This window comes from Rhagoletis zephyria, unplaced genomic scaffold (genome assembly GCF_001687245.7).
Source record: "Rhagoletis zephyria isolate East Lansing unplaced genomic scaffold, Rhagoletis_zephyria_1.1 Rzeph_scaffold_00230, whole genome shotgun sequence".
Lineage (NCBI taxonomy): Eukaryota > Metazoa > Arthropoda > Insecta > Diptera > Tephritidae > Rhagoletis > Rhagoletis zephyria.
The window spans coordinates 171,166-189,000 of NW_016157314.1; the positions used below are offsets into that span (position 1 = coordinate 171,166).

Here is a 17,835-nt window from a genome sequence, read left to right on the forward strand (position 1 = left end):
GAAGCCAGCTGCAGCAGCAGTGACAGCCCTGCGGAACTTACGTTCACCGAGATGGACGTCGGTTGGTGTGGGGAGCGCTGTGAAGGTGTTTTCGGTAAACTCCGCGTAACCTTTCCAATCAGATTTAGAAAAGTTGATATAGGTCCGGTGTTTGGCGGAGGCAAAGTCGGTTGGTTTATCTATCGAGATGACTATGGGTAGGTGGTCTGATGTTAAAGTCAGCATAGGTCGCCATGTTATGCTGTTTGTCAGACCAGCGCTGACTATGGTGATGTCTGGCGAGCTATTGCAGTTACCCATAATCCTGGTGGGTGCGTCGTCGTTCATTGTGCAGAATGTCGAATCGTCTATCTGCTCAGCCAAGTCTGTTCCCCTACGATCCTTTGACAGGCTTGAGTGCCAAAGATCGTGGTGCGCATTCCCACGACAGCCGGTTCAACGTACCGGAATGACTCCGGTTTTACCCGACCAAGGGCTGTGGTTTCGGCGATCTAACCCCGTTTAGGTCGGCGAAGTATCTCAGACGAGACGGCGTCACCGCCGCCGCCGCAAAGCCTGTCGGCGTAAACCTCTAATGCCTGCGCGGCCTAAGTTCATTTTTCGATCGCGGCGTAATTTCACTTGGCAAAATGAATTATGCCCACGCGGCCTAATTTCATTTTTGGTTCGCAGCCTAATTTCATTTGTCGAAATGAATTACACCGCGGCGGCCTTATTTCATTTTTGGATCGCCGTCTTAATATACGCGGCCTTAATTCACGGAGCCGTAGTGAAGATTATATAACAACAAATTGCTTAAATACTATTAGCAACTGAATTGTGAGAGTGATCAATTCATGTAGAGAAAGCCTCCCCCAACATCCCCACCAAGTTTCATAACGAAATTCCTTATACTTTCGCTGAAATCTCAATTGGTTCCGATTTGGAAAGCCAATCCAAACTGCATTCTTAGAATTGTTTTAAAAAATCTGAATAAAAGGTTGCAAATTAGTATGCAAATTTATAGAATTTTCCCGAGTTTTGCACAAAGTTTGGAGATTTGATTTTTATTTTTAATGGTGGAGTATGAAACATATTAAAAAAACATTATCGCAAATAAATTAGAATAAAACGCTTTGCATATATTGCTAAAAAATCACTGTGCCAATACTTTTGTTCGTCCTTGTAAACCAAAAATCTTTATCGTATTTAAATTCTACAGAATTTTCTTTAATTTACAATTCTGTGTGTTTCTTCAGAGCTGGGTAAATGCAATTAAATTACAAATACAATTACATTCCTCAGTAATTGTAATTAGGATTCAATTCCTTTAGTTCACAGCAAAGGAATCGATTACTTTTTCAATTCCTTGAAGTAATTTCAAATGGAATTGTTTTTTTTTCTTTAATTCCATTACAAGGAATTTCATATTGTAATTGGAATAAATTACGTGCTAGTATTTAATGTAATTTCTTTTATTTCAATTCTTTTGAAAGGAATTGAAAATGTAATTGTTTTCCAATTCCTTTGAAAGGAATTGAAAATGTAATGTTTTTTTTTCAATTCCATTCCTCAAAGTAATTTAAAAAGTAATCGAAAAATTTATAAAAAAATTTTTTTTTACTTTGGAATTGCAATAGCTTTGTTAAATTTCTTGGTTGCTAACTGCCTTGAATAAACAACTTATACCTAAGTAGTATTACTAATTGGACTTTAAGAAAACTGAATAGCTTAAACTATAGCTGTTCAGTTTATTGGGTAACGGTTAAATTTTCCAGATCCTACCCCGAACGCGCTTCGCGGCAGATGAGACCAATAATTGTTGCTGCCTTGGGCACTGCTGTTCTATTGGACTAATTCCTGCATATCTATAAAAATGCACTGAGTTGTGTATATTATGGTACTTTTATGGTATATTAAAATAGAAATATTTAATTTTATTTTCAATAAACTTCTATGTATTTATTTTAAGAGATCAAAAAAACGAATGAATGAATATAAAAATTTTCAACTCAAAAATGATCGTACATAAATAAATGTAACAAGATATTTTCATAATTCAAAGTATTTTAAGAACAAGTGTTTAACAAGTAATGTGTATCACTACACTACTCCCCTCTTCCAAAAACTGTCATATCTAACAAATTAAAAGTAACTCGCTTCGTCTTGCTGGATGAACCAAGTTTACTTCCATCTAGAAATGCAGGCTTAACTCTGTCTATAGAAATATTTACTAATTTATTGTGATAATTAATTTTGAACCACTTCGGTGTCTTTTCTATAACCTCGAACGGTCCTTCATATGGTTCCTGTAAACCAGTTCTTTTCCTATCAATTCTTACTAAAACAAATTTGCAATTATATAAATCTTTTGGAATATAAACAAGTGAATCTTTATGATGACATACTTTCGATTCATAATTTTTGAGATTTTGCTTTAATTTATTCAGTACATCAGATGAATCAAATTTTGTTTCAGACCGAACTACCATTTGCGAAGGAAGCCTTAAATTTTCGCCGTATAACATCTCCGCTGCTGTAGCGTGAATGTCTTCTTTGTAGGATGATCGCAAACCCAACAATACTATAGGTAACTCCTCATACCATCTGCTTGCGTTTCCACTAGCCATAATTGATGCCTTTAGTTGCCTGTGAAAACGTTCGACCATTCCGTTAGCTTGCGGATGGTAGGCAGTGGTTGTAATCTTATGACTTCCTAAAAGCTTTGTTAGTTCAGTAAAAATCTGAGAAGTAAACTGTGTGCCCTGATCTGTTGTAATTGTCAGTGGAACTCCAAAACGTGAAACAAATTCGCGGAAGAAAGTTTCTGCAACATTTTCCGCCGAAATATTTCGAAGTGGATATGCTTCTGGCCAACGGGAATTTCTATCGATAATAGTTAAAATAAATTTAAAATCGTGTGATAAGGGAAGAGGTCCAACGATATCCAAATGTATGTGCTCAAAACGTCCTTTTGGAATTGGTATTTTCGAAACTTGAGATTTTGTATGTCTATAAGTTTTACATTTTTGACAGTTAACACATTCTTTTGTCCACTGATTTATAGTTTTGTTCATCCCTGGCCAAAAATATCTACTTGTGATCAACCGACGTGTTGCTTTAACACCTACATGAGCTATATTATGTAATTTCTCAAAAACTAATTTTCGTAACATTTGCGGGACATATGGCCTTGTTGAACTAAGTGACGTTTCACACCAAATTTGAATATTTAAAGAGGGTATTGCTATTAACTCTAGTCTATGCCTACAATTTTGATCATATACTAATAATTTAATTTCTTCATCTTTGTTTTGTTCATCAAATAATCTTCTTAAGTTCAGGTCAGTAGCTTCTAATGCTGTAACTTCAGGAATCCTCGATAATGCGTCTGCAACACAATTTAAATCTCCTTTTATGTATTTAATATCACTAGTAAATTGAGATATGAATTCTAACTGTCTGGTTTGCCTTGGGCTTCTCTCAGCTTTTGAGTTCATAGCAAATGTAAGCGGCTTGTGATCTGTATATACTGCAAAAGATCTACCTTCTAACCAATGTCTGAAATGCTTAATAGTTAAATAAACAGCAAGTAATTCTCTATCAAAAGTACTATATTTACATTCAGACGGGCTTAGTTTCTTTGAAAAGAATGCAAGCGGTTCCTTAGAATGTTTAACTTCCTGTTGTAGAACACCCCCAATAGCTCTACTCGATGCATCTACAGCAATAGACAGAATTGCATTACTGTTGAAATGCGTTAACAGTGTTTTCCTAGCAAAACTCTCTTTAACTTGCTTAAATGCATATACTGATTCATCAGTCCATTGGAGCACTTTATCTTTGCTCTTCGATGCTTTTGTTATCATGCTATATATTGGGTCAAGCATTGCGGCAAGTTTTGGTATATACCTATGATAGAAGTTCACCATTCCTACAAACTTCTGCATTTGTTTGATAGTTATTGGTTGACCGAAATCAAGAATAGATCGGACTTTTTCCTCTGATGGTTGTATACCCTCGGATGATATGTTATACCCTAGGAAACTGATCTTTTCTGCTCCGAAAATGCATTTAGATGGCTTAATATTCAAACCGTACTTATCTAAACGCTGGAATAGCATATTTAAATGCTTTAAATGTTCTGCTTCGTCTTTGCTAGCTATCAATATATCGTCCAGATAAACAAAAGTAAAATCTAAATCGTGTAACACCTCATTTATGAATCTTTGAAATGTTTGTGCTGAATTTCGTAAGCCAAAAGGCATCCTGACGAATTCGAACATTCCAAATGGTGTGGTTATAGCGGTCTTATGGATATCTTCCTCTGCAACTGGTATCTGGTGGTACGCCCTAACTAAATCTATTTTTGAAAATATTTTCTTATTTTGAAATTCAATATGTAAATCGTGAATGTGTGGTAACGGATATCGGTCGGGTATCGTGATCAAGTTAACTCTTCGGTAGTCGCCACAAGGACGCCAGTCAGTTGCGTCTTTTTTAGGTACCAGGTGCAGTGGCGATGCTCCGTGGGATTTAGATGGACGACATATCCCGGATTTCAGTAAAAAATCGAATTCAGCCTTTGCTATTTTGTATTTGATTGGATCTAAGCGTCTCGGGCTACAGAATGGTAATACTCCATTTGTTATGATATGATGAACTGTCGAATGCTCAACTTTTTTGTTATAATCTGGTTCAGAAATTAATGAAGGAAAATTCTTTATAAGCTTTGTATATTGGTTTTCAACCGAAAATATTTTTGGCAAAGAGATATTACAAAACGCAGATATTGCGTCGACAGACAAGTTAGTTAAGGGATCTATTAACCTCTTATTTTTTATATCTATTAAGAGTCCATACTTCCCTAAAAAATCTGCCCCTATGATGGGTTTAGAAATGTCAGCAATAAGAAATACAAACGGAAATTCCCGACGAAGTCCCAAATTAACATTTAATAATTTCTTTCCATAGGTCGAAATCATACTGCCATTTGCAGCAGTTAAAATAATGTCGGAAGATCGTTTGTGAATTTTGAATTTGGAGGAAGGAAGAACTGAAATTTCGGCACCACTGTCTATTAAAAATTTAAGCTTACTTTCTTTGTCTAATACAAATAAGCGACGTGTTGAAAATTTCAAATTGCCATTGTTAGTCGCTGCAACAACAGCATGTCCTAGTTTGTCGAGTCAGAATTATTTCTTTTAAAGGCACACGGTTCTTCACACTTACGTGCTTTACTACCAAAACGGAAATGGTACCGACAGACCCAATTTTTAGATTGAGACTTACTACGTGACTGGGAATTTTTATTATTACTAAAATACCTCCTTCTTGATCGTGATGGTCTATCATATATTTGCGTTTTAATCTCATTAATGTCCAACTGCAAACGATTAAAACTTTCACACATTTTCGTCGTAACCTTCGCTAAATCTTCCACAATTTTCCCTAAGTCATCAAAATTATTTGAAGAAGTAAGTACTTTACTTTTAACAGCACAAATTTCACTACCACTGGTAATTTCCCAAATTTTATCTGCGAGTTGCAAGAGATCATTAATATTATTTAAATTAGCGCTGGTTAATGCAACATACAAACTTTTAGGTAGTTTCCGCAACCAAATATTTTTTAAGAAAATCGGGTCTATAGTGCTACCCGCTAACTGACCAAGGGTCCTATAATACTCGGAAGGTCTGCGATCCCCTATCTCAGTATCTGACAAAATTTTATCAAGTCTTCTCTGCTCGCTTAAAGAATGTCGGTCAATGAGAACTTTTTTTAAATTTTCATAAGTCTCAGTCTGAGGTGGATTTTGTATAACATCAAGTACATTCGCAATAACTTCTTGAGGCAAGGCAGTTATAACGAACTCGTACTTGGTCGAATCCCTACTAATTCCCTTTGTAGCAAATTGCATCTCGGCATGCACGAACCATGCTTCAGGACAGTTAGACCAAAATTGTGGTAATTTTACCGAAGTAGCACAAATTTCAGACCTGTCATACGGATTACGTATATTATCTTGTGACACCTCACAAGGATCTTCAATGTCAATCAAAGACCTACCAAGTCTATCCCCATCACCTTTGTCTTGAGGAGAACGCAACATATTGGAAGAAGGTTTACAAAAATTAACTGTTTTTTGTATTTAAAAATAAAATAAAATTGTCTGAGTGTAAAATTTAACACAACTAAACTACGTTAACATAAACTTATCTATTTAGATGTTTTGCTTGATGACGGTTTGAATGCTGAATGTCTCGCCGTTGTTGTTGTTGCTGCTGCTGCTGCTGCTGATAATGTTCCAACTGTAGTGTTTGTTGCGATTGCTGTTGCTGCTAAATAACCTGCTGGAATATTCCTCTTTCTGTAGCAGTTGCGGTTTATGCAATTATTTTGAGCAGCGAAGTCAAGTGCAGTTACTGCGCTGGTTCTGGTTTGAGTGGTGGTAGTGGCAATAAATGTTGCTCCTTACCGTGCTCGCCCCGTTGACCACCCTGCTGCTGCGGCTAGAGTATGTAATGTGGATAGGAACTGTTGTAGACGCCGCTCAAGTGTGACTCCCTTTGAGAATATGGCACACGCTCAAAAATGGTGTAACAACGCGTGTGTAGAGTGAAGCTTCTCCGGTGATTTCGTGGAACGCACTAGAGCACAACTGATTTGTGTTTGTGAGCTGGGATGGCGAAGTCCGCAACGACCACTAATTGGTTGTATTCTTGGTATCACTGAACACAGCGGCGTAATTTCATATGCAGGACTCCTGGCAGGATCGCCAAATTTTATGGTATATTAAAATAGAAATATTTAATTTTATTTTCAATAAACTTCTATGTATTTATTTTAAGAGATCAAAAAAACGAATGAATGAATATAAAAATTTTCAACTCAAAATTGATCGTACATAAATAAATGTAACAAGATATTTTCATAATTCAAAGTATTTTAAGAACAAGTGTTTAACAAGTAATGTGTATCACTACACTACCCTTAATTCTACCCAAAATGGAGTGCCTTCTGGGGCCTTTGAAGCACTTTTACTGGTATCCTGCGTTACAAATGAGGAAAGAGTCCGCTTGAATTACGAGCCCTGTGGGACTGGAGATCCTACTTCCTAAGAGTTTTATAAACAAATTTCAAATTTTGATGATAACACTGTAACGACGCAAAAATTACACAAAAAAGGCCGAGAAACGTAAAATTAATTTTAAGTAGTATGTTACGGATCTGTATACCGTTTTTTATAGATAAGGGCATTTAGTCAAGTTATTTTCATTTTAAGTTTTCATTGCGACGAAAAAAATTCAAACTTTAACATGATCATACGGTCATGTACGATATGGCGTATGGGTAACATTATTTCCTGCTAGTATTTCATAAAAAAAATTATTGCACTTTCACTTAACCCTTGCAAACTTGTTTATTTATCCATCGATTTTCATCGTTAGTAGTGTTTTAAGCCGCAAAACAAGCAGATATGGGCTAGTCAATACTAATATATATTTTGAAAGGCGTTTTTTTCTGTTCGCAAAGCTCGAGAAAGACCGTACCGATTTTTTTGAAATTTCGGAATCTACTGCAGACTTTCCAGGGATGATTATAGGCTAAAAAAACGTTTCGATATAGAAAGGGGGCGTGGCACCTCCCATACAAACCGAATTTTTCAAACTGCATATATTTGTGGTAGAGGACTAGAACTGGGTATGGTGATATCTATATACATATATAAGTATAGAGGACTAGAACTGGAAAAAAATTTGCATGGTTGGAGAATGGGGCGTGGCACATCCCATATAAACCGAACTTTTCATATTGCATATTTCTGGAAGTGTTCATGGTAGACTGTAAGCCTTTTTAAAACTCTTTAGTTTGACACCCACATGCCAACATTGCATTTACTTTATCAATTTAACTGAGTTACAATTTCCAAATAGGTGGCAGCCCCNTCTTTAGTTTGACACCCACATGCCAACATTTCATTTACTTTATCAATTTAACCGAGTTACAATTTCCAAATAGGTGGCAGCCCCCCTCAAAGATATTTCCAACAGTTATCTTTCTTAAACCTCTTTAATTTTATACCCATATTGTAATATTTTATTTATTTTATCAATGTAATTTAGTTAAATTTTCAAACAGATGGCAACCCTCCTCAAACATATTTTCGGCAGTAAGCCTTCTTAAAACTCTTTAGTTTGACACCCACATGGCAATATTTCATTTTTTTTAACAATTTGACTGAGTTTAAATTTTCAAATAGGNGCAGTAAGCCTTCTTAAAACTCTATAGTTTGACACCCACATGGCAATATTTAATTTTTTAACAATTTGACTGAGTTTAAATTTTCAAATAGGTGGCAACCCTCGTCAAAAATACTTCCAGCAGTTATCTTTCTTAAACCTCTTTAACTTAATACCCATATTGTAATAATTCATTGATTTTAAATTAATTAAATTTTAAAATAGGTGGCAACCCACCAAATTTTTNCTTAAACCTCTTTAACTTGATACCCGTATTGTAATAATTCATTAATTTTATCAATATAATTGGGTTTAAAAACTTTAAAATAGGTGACAACCCCCCAAATTTTCGCGATATCATTGGTTCTGGTATTATACCGAATAATAAAAAAAAAATTATTCAAATCGGTTCAGCCGTTCTCGGGTTTTGATGACCGTGACATACGAACACATTTTTATATATGTATAGATATAGATATACATAGAAGATGTTCAATGTGTGCTTTCGATTTTGATCTTTGACCACAACAAAAACTCCACATTGTACATTCGTGAATGAACTTTCAATTTCTCGATTACTTTTACAATTCCTTTGAGTAATTGAAAAAACTAAAGTACTGCAATTCCAGGTAATGGAATTGAAAAAAAAAATCAATTATATTTTCAATTTCTTTCAAAGGAATTGGAAAAAAAATTACATTACTAGCACGTAACTTATTCCAATTACAATATGAAATTCCTTGTAATGGAATTAAAGAAAAAACCAATTACATTTGAAATTACTTCAAGGAATTGAAAAAGTAATTGATTCCTTTGCTGTGGACTGAAGAAATTGATTCCTAATTACAATTCCTTGTAATCTATAATTGGGAGTAATTTAATTCCTAAAGGAATCATTACGACCCAGCTCTGGTTTTCTTGATAAATTTTTCGTAAGGAAATTTTATCAAGATTTTTATCAAGTAAAAGCTCCCTTCGCATTCTGTGTCAATATTTATAAAACAAAAAGCTCTACGATTTCCACATGAGTGGAACTAATTTCCACATGAGTGGAACTGATTTCATTGTCATATATGAAAAATACGAATTTAAAAGCCGTAGCCGAGTAGGTAAAGATGTCGAATATAATTCCGTGTGTCGCTGGTTCAAATGCCGCACATGGATTATTTAATTGTTAGAAACAAATTTATTTATGTACAAAATTTATACATTTCACATGAAATTTCTATTTGTCAATAGCATTTTCAATCTTGATAATTTATCAAGAAAAGAGATTTTGATTTCTGTGCTAGAATACCAAATCTTGATAAATAATAAAAAATTGCAAAATTATAAAGATTTTCAATTTATCAAGTGCACAGAACCGGGCTGTTAATATCTATAATGTTATTCTACATTGCACTGATTTTTAGTCTTAGGAGGATTGAATATAAGTCCTCGAAATCATTTTCATAAATGGTGGTAGGTATATACGGGCTCTCTCTGATGGGAAAGGCGGGATGGATCTTTCTCCGACCCCTTCGTCTACTACCAATGGAAAAGTTTTTTGAATTTCTTCTCAGCTTGGGAACACATCAAGATAACTAACCGTTCAGTTATGGCAAAACTAAAAATGCAGACCGATAGTACTTTTTACGCTGGTTTCAACTATATAAATATTATTTGCTGCAATTAAAAAGTAATGAAGATATAAAAGGTTAAAGAAAATGCTTGTGATATCTTAAAATATTAATATATTCTAAACTACGTAACCGATTAAAAAAGTAATGATATCAAAATAAAGACAATTAATCTATCTTTAAGTCGATATATAAAAGGTGCTTGCTTGCGTATATATTTAAGCCAAAAATATTAAAACACAATTAAAATGTTATAATTTTTTCATAAAATAACATTTTTTACAAAAAAGTGCATAATCAATGCTAAAGACATATATATTAGCCCTATGGACGGACAACTTCTAAGATACTCGATTGATAAACCAACCGACTTTGCCTCCGCCAAACACCGGACCTATATCAACTTTTCTAAAGCTGATTGGAAAGGTTACGCGGAGTTTACCGAAAACACCTTCGCAGCGCTCCCCACACCAACCGACGTCCATCTCGGTGAACGTAAGTTCCGCAGGGCTATCACTGCTGCTGCAGCTCGCTTCATACCGGCAGGATGTATATCGGACCCACGTCCAAACTTCCCTGCCAAAGCGGCCGATCCCGGAGATCCCCGTATCAGGGATCTCAACGCGGAGATTCGGCAACTTGTAAACGTACATAAGCGGAAGAAGTGGGAGGAGCATCTGAAGACTTGTAATTTCACCTCTGGTGTGAGCAAGCTTTGGTCAACCGTGAGGTCATTGTCTAATCCGACGAAGCACGACGACAGAGTCGGAATTTCCTTCGGCGACCATGCCTCGTCGGACCCGGAGCGATGCGCGAGCTATTTTAGCCGGCAGTTCATACTGCATCCTCCGGTGGACAAAGCCAAGCGTCGAGTGACCAGAAGGCTGCACAAACTGCCAACAACTTGTGCCCCCCTTGCTTTCACTTGCGGTGAAGTTCAGGTGGCCATCGGGAAGGCGAAAGCCTCCAAAGCCATGGGTCCCGACGGAATATGCATGCTGATGCTGAAAAATTTGGGTCCTGCGGGGGTAGCGTACCTAACGGAGGTCCTCAACTTGTCAATGGCCACTCTCATCATCCCAGACATCTGGAAGGTGGGGAGAGTGGTCCCACTGCTCAAACCGGGGAAACCTGCCAACAAAGGAGATTCGTATCGTCCGATTACACTCCTTTCCCCGGTAGCGAAGACACTCGAGGCCTTGCTACTCCCGTACTTCACAAACCACCTGACCCCAGCGAAGCATCAGCATGGTTTCCGTAAAGTGCACAGTACAACAACAGCACTTAACGCCATAAACACTCAGATAACTCGTGGCCTTAACCGTAACCGTCCCTGTGAGAGAACGATTCTAGTAGCGTTGGATTTGTCAAAGGCGTTTGACACCGTCTGCCATTCCACGCTACTAGAAGATATAGAGGCCTCCTCTCTCCCACAGAGGCTCAAACGGTGGTCGGCAAATTATCTGAGTGGTCGACATTCGTCGGTAATGTTTAGAGACAAAACGAGTAAGCAGCGAAAAATAAAACAGGGGGTTCCTCAGGGTGATGTCCTTTCCCCGCTACTGTTTAACTTTTACATTTCAAAGCTCCCTCAACCACCAGAGGGAGTCTCGATTGTCTCCTACGCCGACGATTGCTCGATCATGGCGACTGGGAATGGAATTGATGACCTGTGTTCGAAAGTAAACGGCTATCTCTCCGAACTTTCTCGCTTCTTCACTGCAAAGTATCTAGCCCTCTCCCCTACGAAATCCTCCGCGACCCTGTTCACAACCTGGACGAAGGAGGTCAGGCTACCGCTGGGGATTCACGTCGATGACACACCAATTCCGACGGTGAATAACCCCAAAATACTCGGAGTAACATTCGACAGCCTGCTCTCCTTCTCTGCGCACTCAACCGCTATTGTCAATAAAGTACAGAGCCGCAACAAGGTCCTCAATTTTCGCTAGCCGGCAGTACTTGGGGCAAAGACAAAGAAACGTTGCTGGCAACATACAAGGCAATAGGCCAGCCCGGTTTTGAACTACGGAGCGCCAGTGTGGTCGCCAGGGACTAGTAGGACGCAGCGGACGAAGCTACAGACGGTACAAAATACAGCACTTAGGACAGCGACGGGATGCCTCTTGATGTCGCCTGAACACCACCTGCACGGCGAGGCGCAAATGCTCCCTGTAAGGCAGCATAATATAATGCTCTGCAAGCAGTTCCTGATCGGGAGCCACAGAAGTGGCCACCCAAGCAGACAGCTGCTTGCAGAGGAGCCCTCGCCTAGGCACGTCAGGAGGCATCTATATGAACTGACGGACGAAGTCCAGAGGTTCATTAAGCAACCTCTGGACCCGACAGCTTACAGACAGGCCCTGAACGGCATTCACAGGGACTCAGTCTCAAGTTATGTAGACTCTAGACCTGTGAATGCCGTTCTAGGCATACCACCCCCGGACATAGACGAGACGGAGCTTCATCTGCCTCGGGAGACACGCACAACACTCGCTCAACTTCGCTCCGGCTACTGCAGCAGGTTGAACTCCTACTTGAGTAGGCTGAATGAGGATGTGCCGAATGAGTGTCCGGCATGCGGAGAGACCCCACACGACTCGAAACATCTCTTCGCATGCCCGGAAAACCTGACAACCCTAACGGCCTTGTCCCTGTGGACAAACCCCACAGAAGCTGCACGCTTCCTAGGGTTGCCGTTAGTGGAACTTGACGACAACGACTGAGATACCAACCGATCTGGGAGGGGTTGTTGTAGCCGCTACAACAACAACAACAACATATATATTATTTAGAAAGTCCAAGTAATATTATTAACCATTTAAAAGTTATGAACAAAAAACTTTTGTTAAATTTCGTTGTTTTCTATGGGCAATTACACCGACAAAGATTCACTAAATCACCTGTTCTCACTTTTTAAACACTAGCTATTTTGGAATCTCGCGTTTCAGTTCGCAAAGATTGTCAACTTCTTTTTAATAACAAAATAATCGGTAATTCTCTAGTGTCGGGTAACAACCCCTAAAAAAGGTCCGGAAAAGTCGGGAGGGGTACCAAACGACGCGTTTCGGTCCCCCTATTAACAATCCAGAGGGGGAAGGATAATATTATTAACCATTTAAAAGTTATGAACAAAAAACTTTTGTTAAATTTCGTTGTTTTCTATGGGCAATTACACCGACAAAGATTCACTAAATCACCTGTTCTCACTTTTTAAACACTATTAAAATATATAATTTAACTTATTTATTAAACAAACAGTTTTATCAACCTAAGATAGATTATTTTGTTATTAAAAAGAAGTTGACAATCTTTGCGAACTGAAACGCGAGATTCCAAAATAGCTATAGTGCTGCCACTGTATTAGTATTTCGTAATAATTCACTTTTCCTTATAAGGTGTGTGCACTGTTCAATGCTTTTCGGTATCTTCTTTCGTTTAATATATATATAAATAATGAAAATTTTTAATAAAAAATCGCGCGATTTTTTATTAACAATTTTCGCATGCGGCGCTTTTTCCATAAAAATCAATACTTCGATAAATAATGAAAATTTGCAATAAATAACCGCACTTTTGGCACTCCATGACGCTTACTTTTAATTACAGCTAAAATAACTGTAAACCATAAAAGTAGCGCTGCCATGGTATACCGAAACTTGCTATTATATTTTGGTTAGAATATCTTATTTAGGTGAAAGTAAAAAAAGAAGAAGAAGAACAAGTGTATAGTGTAAACTGAGTATAATAGCGCAAATGAAATGTGAAATAAAGTGGCAATACCAGCGATTTGAGGTTATAATAATTTTGGCAGGCGCAAAGTTTGTTTACTCTGTTTTATTAACGAAATATATAAAATAAAAGTGAATAAATGATTTGGTTTGCATAAAATAATAACCGGAGACGTTTTAAGTGTTTTAAAATGTAAACTGGTTATTTAGTGCATTTTTGACGTGGTAACAAACAACCAAATTTAACAAAAGTTTTTTGTTCATAACTTTTAAATGGTTAATAATATTAGAACCCCTCCCCCCCTCCCGACTTTTCCGGACCTTTTTTAGGGGTTGTTACCTTACACTAGAGAATTACCAAATAATCTATCTTAGGTTGATAAAACTATGGGCTGGTGGTAAAAGTGCACTTTAGCGAAGGTAGGTCAAAATGACGGAAAAAGTTCGAGAGGGGTATCAATCGACGCGTCTTATCGCCAATAATAACAATCCGAGACAGAAAATTAAGATTTTTAATTCATTGAAAAGTTATTTGCAAAAAACACTTGCACTTTCCGCACTATGTTTCGATGAATTTCACACAAATGAAAGGAAGAAATGAACTTAATTTAACACGTGTTTATTAGTTTTTATACATTTGTGACGTTTTAAGTGTACACTTTCGCGAAATTCTGTATTTAATAGCAATATTCCGATGAAAATCCGCACAACAATCTTGGGTAGTTAATATAAATAACATGGAGAAAAACTAGTGTTGCCACTCTATTAAAAATAAAATGGACCTAAATTGCTGCTGTCACTCTATTAAAAATGTTTTTGTGCATCGAACACCTTTCTGCGTAGGCGGCCTTCGGCCGCGCTTAGGGATTATAACCCTCAGGCAGTAGAATTCTCCTTTCTGTGTTCCAAAGGGGGGCTGAACACCTTTTGCAGGAAACACCTTTCTGCGTAGGCGGAAAGTGCAAGTGTTTTTTGCAAATAACTTTTCAATTAATTAAAAATCTTAATTTCCTGTCTCGGGTTGTTATTATTGTCGTTAAGACGCGTCGATTGATACCACTCTCGAACTTTTTCCGTCAATTTTGACCTACCTTCGCTAAAGTGCACTACTACCCCAAAAACTTGAATTCAACAGAAATGAAACGTGTAAAAGCAAATAGAAAACACAAAAGAGAATGAGCAAGAACTACTTTCAAGTACTTGTATCATGTAAATCGGGTGTAAGCCTATGCTTTACACAGCCTGTTCTTGACTAATACTAGGTTCACATATAAGTAGATTATCCTCATTTTCGAGCTTAACACCCTAATCTGTAATTATAACAAGAGATTAGCCATATAAAATTCGTCCCTTGTTAATCTGTAATTATAAAATAATCTCAGATTTAACCGATAACTTTTCGGTGTCCATCCTAGTTTTATCGATTGTTTTTGCGAAAGAGAGGAGAAATGCCAAATGTAAAAGTAAACAAAAATGTACGCTAGCAAGTAAAAGAGGTTTGTAAAGGTATTTTTAATAAAATGTTAAGTTAAAATATATTTATATTGCTTATTATAGCAGAAAAACGTGATCACGGTGGCACAGAGAAGAAACATAACTTTTCCTTGAGATGTGAGAATAACAAGCACAACAAATTTGACGGCTAATAATCTGAGATTTGCCTGTGTAAACGGGGTGATTAAAAAACGAGCTTTGATTGAGATAATATTGATATGTGAACATAGTTTAAAACTATGTTCACATATCAATATTATCTCAATCAAAGCTCGTTTTTTAATCACCCCGTTTACACAGGCAAATCTCAGATTATTAGCCGTCAAATTTGTTGTGCTTGTTATTCTCACATCTCAAAGAAGTTATGTTTCTTCTCTGTGCCACCGTGATCACGTTTTTCTGCTATAATAAGCAATATAAATATATTTTAACTTACCATTTTATTAAAAATACCTTTACAAACCTCTTTTACTTGCTAGCGTTCATTTTTGTTTACATTTACATTTGGCATTTCTCCTCTTTCGCAAAAACAATCGATAAAACTAGGATGGACACCGAAAAGTTATCGGCTGAATCTGAGATTATTTTATAATTACAAGGGACGAATTTTATATGGCTAATCTCTTGTTATAATTACAGATTAGGCTGTTAAGATCGAAAATGAGGATAATCTACTTATATGTGAACCTAGTATAAGTGATGAAACTTGGCTTAACTAAGTTAAGTTGAGTTGGAGAAACCAGCCATATGTGTTTGTTTAGTAATTAAGTTTGGCCCCCTCCCGACTTTTCCAGACCTTTTTAAGGGTTGTTACCCTATACTAGAGAATTACGTACACATTTTATATATCAGCTTGAAGACAAATTATTTTGGCTTTATTTTGACATCATTACCTTTTGAATCGGTTACGCGTTTTAGAAAATATTAATATTTAAATATATCACAATTTTTTTGTTTTACCTTTTATATCTACTTAATTTTTTAATTGCGGCCAATAATATTTATTTAGTTAAAATCAGCGTAAAAAGTACTAGTAATGTGCATTTTTAGTTTTTCTATAGCTGAACGGCTGCTTACAGAGACCTTAATTAATAGTCCAGTTAATTTACGTGAGAGTACAAAATTTCGTATCCCTTAACTCATCTTCCTGACGCGAAACGATTTCGGAAAATAGGTATCAGCTCTTACAGGAATGCGAGTTAAGGTTATGGTATTCTAAGAGATAATGTTTTGTTTATCTACATCACTTACCAGTTATTCAATATATTTATTAAAATAAACCATTTTAGTACATACTAAAACGGTGCAGTTTTCGCTTTCCATGTTGGTCGGTTATTATACACATGGAGGTCTACTTATGTATGTTTGCTAATTTATCATTATTTAGCTTACCAAAGTAAAGCGAGTCAAATATACTCGCCTTTCAAAATAAATATTTTTAAATACCTTGATTCCATGTTAAAAGCAAGGGGAATCAATACTTACAAGCTTTCACTGATTACAAAAATACTGTACTCTATATGTGAGAATAACAATCCAGTATGTTTAAGAGCTAAAAAAGCAAATCCTTTGCTATCCTATAAAAATTATATTCCGATACTAACAAAGCTATTGTTCCGTAGACAGAGGAATAGAGCAGTATGTATTCGTTACTAACGGGTACAAACCCCAACTCGAAGTACCGAATCGTTACTCACATAATAAACTCGTTACTCGCATTTTCCGTATATGCACCATTAAAACGATGTTTCCACACTAAGTGATTCGCTCTCTCATTCGTAATTCGCTCTCCCATACGTGATTGGCGCACTAATCACGAGCCGAATCACGTAATTCGCCATACAAAAGTTTGAGACCAAACCACTTCATTTGTAAGTGATTCAGATATAAGTTCTGATCCAATACTTTTCCTGAAAAATCCTGTAAAACTGTCAAACAGCAAAATTACGCTCTGAAGTGAGCGAAAAAGTGAGTAACAACAAAAAGTACGGTAACAAAAAAACCATTTTTCCTGTAAAAACGTCAACCAGTGATTGCTTGACACTTTTGATGATTTTACCAGAAGAAAAAGTTCGGATAAAATCTTGCAACTTCATTCTCTACACAACTCTCCAAAAGTCGCTCTCATTTACCGCAGAACTCCACAGGCGAACACCGATGGCCTACCAACTGTCATTTTGATGAGCAATGTGATTGCAAGTTTTTGTGTGTGGGCACGTTGATGTCTTGAAATAAGCATTTGTCGCATGACGTCACCAGACAACATTCTCTCAATTTCAATGTTTAAAAACATTTAAATCTTTAAAAAACTTGCTGAATAATTTCCTACAACGTAATCATAAATAATCCTATAGGGAACAGATTTTTGTCTTAATTTAATATCAAAATTTCATCGATGTTACCACCAGCACGCTTTCTTTCAAATGAAAACTATCGAATTGCCTGCAGTAGATGTCAAGCAATAAGCGCTGACATATATTGCAGCACATGATAAATAGGCGGTCTCCATTGGAAATATATTTTGTGATATGGTTATCACGACATCAGTGTTTTCCTGTGGAGACGGGGCCTTACAGGATATTGGAGGATTTGGTAGTAAGGAAAAATTTTCCTGCAACTTCCTGCAAGTTCGTGTAAAATCCTGTAAGTTCATGGAGTACTGGATCAGAGCTATAATCACCATGCGAATCACGAAGAAATTGTTGTCTTCTCTAACTTTTAACGAGAACGGCTGTCAAAACACAACTCCACCAGCACAAACATTGAAAA

The 17,835-nt window shown here is 36.8% G+C and overlaps 2 protein-coding genes across 2 annotated transcripts in view; both read right to left on the reverse strand.

The window, feature by feature from the left end:
- Window positions 1-16,521, reverse strand: part of LOC108358268 (importin subunit beta-like) — a 169,307-nt gene extending 152,786 nt beyond the window's left edge. Inside the window, exon 1 of the mRNA XM_017609490.1 lies at window positions 16,318-16,521. The gene's annotated coding sequence lies outside the window, so the exon portion shown is untranslated. The remainder of the gene's footprint in view (window positions 1-16,317) is intronic.
- LOC108358273 (uncharacterized) lies at window positions 4,489-6,093 on the reverse strand. Its single transcript, XM_017609493.1, has 2 exons — window positions 5,794-6,093; window positions 4,489-5,760 (listed from the first exon to the last, which is right to left on the reverse strand). The coding sequence occupies exons 1-2, from the start codon at window positions 6,089-6,091 to the stop codon at window positions 5,156-5,158; spliced, it is 903 nt and encodes a 300-aa protein (XP_017464982.1). The 5' UTR covers window positions 6,092-6,093; the 3' UTR covers window positions 4,489-5,155.
- Window positions 16,522-17,835: the final 1,314 nt, after the last annotated feature.

Excerpts from the sequence above, each read along its gene's own strand:
- LOC108358273 (XM_017609493.1), bottom strand. The coding sequence starts at position 6,091 with ATGTTGCGTTCTCCTCAAGACAAAGGTGATGGGGATAGACTTGGTAGG. Across the intron at positions 5,761-5,793 it reads TGTACTTGATGTTATACAAA|AAAAAGTTCTCATTGACCGA; the intron begins ATCCACCTCAGA and ends ATGAAAATTTAA.